General features: G+C 37.2%; 1 protein-coding gene across 1 annotated transcript; it reads left to right on the top strand.

The window, feature by feature from the left end:
- The first annotated feature begins 1,500 nt into the window (after positions 1–1,500).
- LOC103610728 (zinc finger protein 260-like) lies at positions 1,501–6,027 on the top strand. The gene is given in 6 exon segments (XM_008594834.1): positions 1,501–1,534; positions 1,782–1,874; positions 3,578–4,165; positions 4,472–5,450; positions 5,534–5,609; positions 5,692–6,027. Coding segments are annotated over 6 exon segments (2,073 nt in total). The 3' UTR covers positions 5,995–6,027.
- The last annotated feature ends 1,273 nt before the right edge of the window (positions 6,028–7,300 follow it).

The following is a 7,300-nucleotide window of genomic DNA, read 5'->3' as shown; positions in this document are numbered from 1 at the left end:
TCAAGGTCCATCCATGTTGTTGCAAATGGCAGTATTTCATTCGTTTTTATAGCTGAGTAGTATTCCATTGTGTAGATATACCACATTTTCCGTATCCACTCATCCGATGATGGACATTTGGGCTGATTCCAGCTCTTGGCTATTGTGAAGAGTGCTGCGATGAACATTGGGGTACAGGTATACCTTCGACTTGATGATTTCCATTCCTTTGGATATATTCCCAGCAGTGGGATAGCTGGGTCGTATGGTAGATCTATCTTCAGCTGTTCGCCGTCTTCCCAAGTATTTTGTTATGAGCCGCAGAAATGGACTAATACATTTCCAAATCTTTATCTTTAGCTTAGATCTCTTGAACTCTGGAATCATGTATCCAATTGCAAATTGGACATTCCCACCGATATTTCAAGTATAATGTATTCAAGTCTGTTTTATTTCTGCCCATTCTATTTTTCTGTCATTCTAAAAGCTACACTTTACAGTGCCAGTACCTAATTAGCTACAATTATGTAGAGAGCTTGAGAATAAAACACTTTTATTTTCTGCACAGGAATTTAGTACCACTGTGTCTTCCTGCTTTTTGTTTCTGTATCACTTTCCTTTTCTGTATGCTTCTTACCTGTTACTTATTTATTTATTTTCTATTGGTTGGCCTGTATGGGGATCTTAGTGACCTTAGTGTTAACAGAAGCATGCTCTTTCAAGTGAGCTAGCTAACCAGCCTTGCTCTCTGTTCTAATGCAGCTGGCCTTCAACCACCCTGTTTTCTTCTGCTCTGATTCTCTCTAGAGCTTTTTCTATTCCTCTTGTGGATGACTATTAAATTGCAAATCTAGAATGTAACTGATTTGTATTTACAAAACCACATGTGTAGTTCCATTAATGTGCCATTTCTTCCTTTGCTCTTGTGACTGCAGTTTTACTGTTGCCTCATACTCATAAGAACATGTGGTTCACATGGAAGAGCTTAACATCTTTGGCATTTCAGTGGTTTGCAAACAGAATGCACCATAGAAATGTATTTTGTCTTTCTTTCCCCATTCTCTATTCAACTTCTGTCAAAATTTGTTAATCCAACACACTGGTTCAGGTATGTATTTATACTTATGTTTTCAAACCTGATTATAAACTTCTTGGAGAAGGAGCATTTTATTCATACTTTTATAACTAACAAGAAGAATGGTTCATAGCTATAAGGTAAGCTTTGTAATCATATTTTTAGCAATTGATGTATTATTAAGGTGACAGGATTATTCCTGCTGGGTTTTTTCCCCCTCCACTATATGGAGAATAGAAAAGCAGCACCTTAATGCATAAGACACTGATCCTCACACAGAAGTGTGAAGACTGAGATTCCTACTTTGCAACCCAGGGCTGGTGGCTTGAATTGAGATCAATGTGCCATTACAGGAGTTGGTGTCACTTGAGGATGTGGCTGTGGACTTTACCTGGGAGGAGTGGAGGGACTTGAATGATGCTCAGAGGACTTTGTACAGGGATGTGATGCTGGAGACCTACAGGAGCCTGGTGTCATTGGGTGAGTGAAACACCCCAGTAATTTTCAGGAGATTCATTATGTTATTTTTTTTATAAAAATAGAAGTTTGTTATAGGGTTTTATACTATTTGGTAAAATTACATTTCATGAAAAACATGTCATCCCCATCAAACAAAAGTTCCCAACTGGCCTCTTTATTGTGTAATTTCTGGAGCTGAGTTCTTGTCATTCTTCCAAGGATCTGGCTTTGCAGTTTTATAAAGTCCTATATTACCTCCCATTAACAGGGTGCTGCATTAGTAAACCTGAGGTGATCCTCAAGTTGGAGAAAGGAGCAGAGCCATGGATAATAAAAGAACACCCAAACCAGAGCCTCCCAGGTTAGTAAGCACATCCTGGGCAGAGTCCAGGAAGAATAAAACCCAGCAGATCTTGACTGTGTTCAGCTGTTTCTAGCAATATTGCCACAGGTCCATGAGCTGAGGCTGGCTCATCTCCTTGCATCAAACACATGTATTATATAATCTCTCAGATGGACTCATACATATACCTCTCCATATTTTATTTTGCTGTATTTTAACAATGTATTTTCCTAAAATATAATCCCTACATTTCTCTTCTTTGACATTTATGTTTGCTATTTACTTTTTCGATATTCTCTTTTGCCCTCATGTCCTACACTCTCATGGACATGGTTCTTCAGACTCTTTCCTTTTGTGTTTCTTAAAGCAGAATATCTGTAACTGGGTAATTTATGAATAAACAAACTCTATGTCTTCCTGTTCTATCCTGGAGGCTGAGCATTTCAAGATCTAGGGGCTGCATGTGGTACCGGCCTTGTTTTTGTTGGTGATTCTTGGCAGAATCCCAAAGTGATGCAGGATATCACATAGAAAGTTGATAAGAAAAGAAGAGGTCCCGGTATGCACCTTCTATACCAACACATCAGAAATTATGGACCTGAGACAGACTTAGCACAGGGCATAGAAAAGAAGAGTTCTAGATTTTATAAAAGAACCAGGAGACTCATGATATGAAGGTCAAGTGAACCAACGCTTTCAAGTTGAGGGTCTGAGATTGCTGTTTGGAAGTGGAATTTGAAGTTACTATTCTCTTTGTAAAAATTATTCTAAAATAAAGAAATTTAGAAATGTACAGGAGACTCTATTTTTTATGAGCATAGTAGCCACGCAAAGCTCCAGTGCATAATACTAAAGCTTTCATGAGGAATGAATTATCAAGTGGGAGTGTGTGTTCCAGAGTTTGGGAAGGTGATACAGGTTGATTCTATAAGGAGTCAACAGCACCTTTTCAAAGATGGTGGGCAAAGCCCTGGTTGGAGAACCAAACATTTTAGACCAGCATGGTGTCTGTAGGGGTGGACTGAAGTTTCCTGTAGAGTAATGGTTTTTTGAAGCACAGGAAGTCAGGTTAAGTGAGTAATTTGTGGGAGGCTCTGTTTAGGGTGGGAAAAAGGAGATATTATTTGAAAAATTTCCACATGCCTATAGCCACTTCCTAAGGAAGAGTAAAATGTATAGTAACATTAATGCAAAATTCTTAACCTAAGTCATTTTCCTCCATGTGTGATGAAAAATTGGATCATTCTGCACCTGAAAGTAGTCAATGATGGAAAACCTGGCCATATTCAAAGCAGAAGAATGAGAAAAAGACCTGCAGGAGATAACCACTATTGTTATAAAAATAAAATAGGGTAAAACTGTAGTAATAAAGTAGAGTTTTAAAAAGGGTAAGAAAACAAATGGAAGGTGATAAGCAATTATTTAAAATCTGCAATTAGGGAAAAGGTAAGAATTATCACATATTTCATCATGATTTGAAAAGAAGAGTGAGTAAAGAAGCAAAGAAGAATGTGACATAATGTAAGAAAATATATTAATACAGCACAACATTATGTGGGTATAAAGAAAACCCATATACTCTTGAAACCAATACGCATTATTGATTTTTATAAAATCTTTTATTACTTCAGTTGGGAGAAACTTCTCTACCTTTACATGAGCATGCAATAAAATATGTTTATGTGTGGCTCATGGATGTGGGTATTTTTTTGTCATTTCAGATGTCCATATAGTCAATGACCTAATTGAGAGGAGCCAAGAAAGTCATGGTAGACACTTGTGGCGAGGTGTAATCATCAATGGCAACCAATCAGCTGAGGAGAGAGTGGAGTTAGGAAAATCAGTGAATGCATATTCAATGGATACTTTAAATCTGGTTATAAATAATGAAAACTATTCAGGAGTGAGGCATGAGGAGTTTAACAAATGTCAGAGTGCAGTTGTTCCAGAGACAGATGCCGTGTGTGCTGTACAGAAAGCTTATGAGCATAATATATGTGAGGAATCACACAGTCATCATGAGCATTTCAGTCAGCATCCTAAGATTCCAGCTGGACAACTTTATGAATATAGTGGAAACAGACAATCCTTCAATACATTGCCAATAATATTTGCATATAATAAAATTCATATGGGTGAGACCACTTGTAAATATAGTGAATATGGGAAAGCCTGTAATGAGTCATGTGTCATTGCCCAAGAGATAGCTCAGGTAGGGAAGAAAACTTTTCAATGTGTTGTGTGTTTGAAAATATCCTATAAAAACGCTAGACTTACTCAACATCAGATTATACACACAGGAGAAAAGCATGATAAATACAGTGAGTGTCAGGAATCTTTTATTAAGCAATCACACCTTATCTCATATCAGGGAACATCTACAGGGAAAGCTTTTGTCCGAAAATCTGCCCTCAACAGGCATCAGAGAATTCACAAAAGTAAAACAACATATGAATGTAAGGAAAATTCAAAAGCTTTTAACCAAATGTCAGCCTTCAGCATGCATTGGAGACCTCACCCAGGTGATAAGCCATACAAATGTAATGGATGTAGAAAAACATTTAACAACAAGTTACCCTTCAGAATGCATCAGTGTACTCCAACAGGGAAAACACCTTATGAATGTAAAGGATGTGGAAAAGCTTTTAAGCAAAAGTCACACCTCACTCTGCATCAGAGAATTCACACAGGTGAGAAACCATATGAATGTAAAGAATGTGGAAAAGCTTTTAATCGAAAGTCACACCTCACACTGCATCAGAGAATTCACACAGGTGAGAAACCATATGAATGTAAAGAATGTGGAAAAGCTTTTAATCGAAAGTCACACCTCACACTGCATCAGAGAATTCACACAGGTGAGAAACCATATGAATGTAAAGAATGTGGAAAAACTTTTAACCAAAGTTCACACCTCAGACTGCATCAGAGAATTCACACAGGTGAGAAACCATATGAATGTAAAGAATGTGGAAAAACTTTTAACCAAAGTTCACACCTCAGACTGCATCAGAGAATTCACACAGGTGAGAAACCATATAAATGTAAAGAATGTGGAAAAACGTTTAACCAAAACTCATACCTAAGCATTCACCAGAGAGTTCACACAGGTGAGAAACCGTATGAATGTAAAGAATGTGGAAGAGCTTTTAACCGAAAGTCACACCTCAGCATTCACCAGAGAGTTCACACAGGTGAGAAACCATATGAATGTAAAGGATGTGGAAAAGCTTTTAAGCGTAAGTCACACCTCAGCAGGCATCAGAGAATTCACACAGGTGAGAAACCATATGAATGTAAAGGATGTGGAAAAGCTTTTAAGCGTAAGTCACACCTCAGCAGGCATCAGAGAATTCACACAGGTGAGAAACCATATGAATGTAAAGAATGTGGAAAAGCTTTTAAGCAAACGTCACACCTCAGACTGCATCAGATAATTCACACAGGTAAGAGACCATATGAATGTAAAGAATGTGGAAAAGCTGTTAAACAAAAGTCACAACTCAGACTACATCAGAGAATTCACACAGGTGAGAAACCATATGAATGTAAAGAATGTGGAAAAGCTTTTAATCGAAAGTCACAACTCTGCAGGCATCAGAGAATTCACCATGCAAGAAACCATATGAACGTAAAGAATGTGGAAAAGCCTTTAAGTTAAAGTCAAACCTCTGCAGGCATCTGAGAATTCACACAGGTGAGAAACCATATGAATGTAAAGAATGTGGAAAAGCTTTTAAGTTAAAGTCACACATCTGCAGGCATTAGAATTCTCACAGGCAAGACATCATATGAATGCAAAGAATGTGGAAAAGCTTTTAACTGAAAGTCACACCTCAGACTGCATTAGAGCATTCACACAGCTGAGAAACCATATGAATGTAAAGAATGTGGAAAAGCTTATAATTGAAAGTCACACCTCAGCAGGCATCAGTGAATTCACACACATGACAAACCATATGAATGTAAGGAATGTGGAACAGCTTTTAACCACAGTCAACCTTCAGCATGCATTAGGGAATTCATACAGGTGAGAAGCCACGTGAATGAAATGAATGTGGGAAAAGGTATTTTTACAACATCACAGTTGAGAAGAGATCAGGATACTCACACAAGAAAAAACTCCTTATCAATGTAATATGACAGGCCTTGTACTGGAATTCCCCCTAACAGACAAAAAAGAATCTACACATAGGAAAATCTCGTGAATGTAATTTGTATGGGAAAAGATTTTGTGAGAAGTCATACCTCAAGACATCAGAGAACTTGCATCAAGAAGACCTATAAATATACAATTGTCCTCAGTTATTGAAGAATATCTTGAGGATCCCCTATTGATTTAAAAATTTGCTGATGCTCAAGTCCCTTCTGTAAATGGTGTAGTGTTTGTGTATTTCCAATTCACTTCCTGCTGTGTCCTTTACATCTTGTGTAGATTACTTATAATACTGGTAAAAATGTGAATACTATGTAAATTGTTGTTGTACAGTGTTGTTTTTCAGTTGTAGAAGTGTTTCATTTATTGTTATTTATTTTTGAGGATTTTTGGTAAGTAGTTTCTTGAATCACCAGATGTGTAACCCTCAGATTTGGAAGGAGGAGTGTAATGAGTGTGAAAACATCTTTTTTCAAAAGTTTCAAGGCTGGCTATGGTTAGAGCATTTAACATTGGCAATCATAACACAAATGATCTTCATACCAGCCATGCACCACAAAATAAATAAATAAAACTAAAAAGGAATCACATCATAGCAGACATTGGAGGATTTAAAGAGGGGAGAAATTCTATATGGATTGAACTGACTGTGTCTTTTAAAAATAAAACCACTCTTTTCTCTTGTTTGCATAGCCTGAAATCTGAGCATTCCATAGATGGATGGATGACTGTATAATTTAACTCTGTTCAGGGGAATGTAGATATAAGTGGTGAGCATTACTTCCAGTTCAGGCAACAAAATAAAAATTTCCATTCAGTTGTTCCTGATTTCTCATGTTCTCTGAAACTGAATAAAGATGACTCTTGGGTGGAGTTGGGGGCCACAGGTGAAAGAAATCCACCCTAATTTAAAATAGAAGAAATTGAAGAAACCAGGGATATTCTCACCACTATCCCAAATTGTCCATTTACACATTATATAAGAAATTATTTCCTGTTAAGCCATTTTATGTGTGCCCTGTTTGCACTACAACACAGGCAGTGCACTCCAGCTAAATGACTTTATAAATTTTCTGAGAGAATTTGCCAGTTCTTGTATATGGGAAGAGAATCCTGTGTTGTCACCATTTATACCCAAGTCAGTTTTTGGGAAAATCAAATTATGGGGAGAAAGAATGCAATAGTTGTGAGACTTCTTATTGGGACAGCTCATTGAACAGTGGAAATAAAGTTAAATATCTTTCTAAATCTCTTTAATGTGTCAACGCTTTCAAGAAAACTTTCAGCA

This window comes from Galeopterus variegatus, unplaced genomic scaffold (genome assembly GCF_000696425.1).
Source record: "Galeopterus variegatus unplaced genomic scaffold, G_variegatus-3.0.2 Scaffold11674, whole genome shotgun sequence".
Classification (NCBI taxonomy): domain Eukaryota; kingdom Metazoa; phylum Chordata; class Mammalia; order Dermoptera; family Cynocephalidae; genus Galeopterus; species Galeopterus variegatus.
This window is presented reverse-complemented; position numbering and strand designations above follow the sequence as displayed.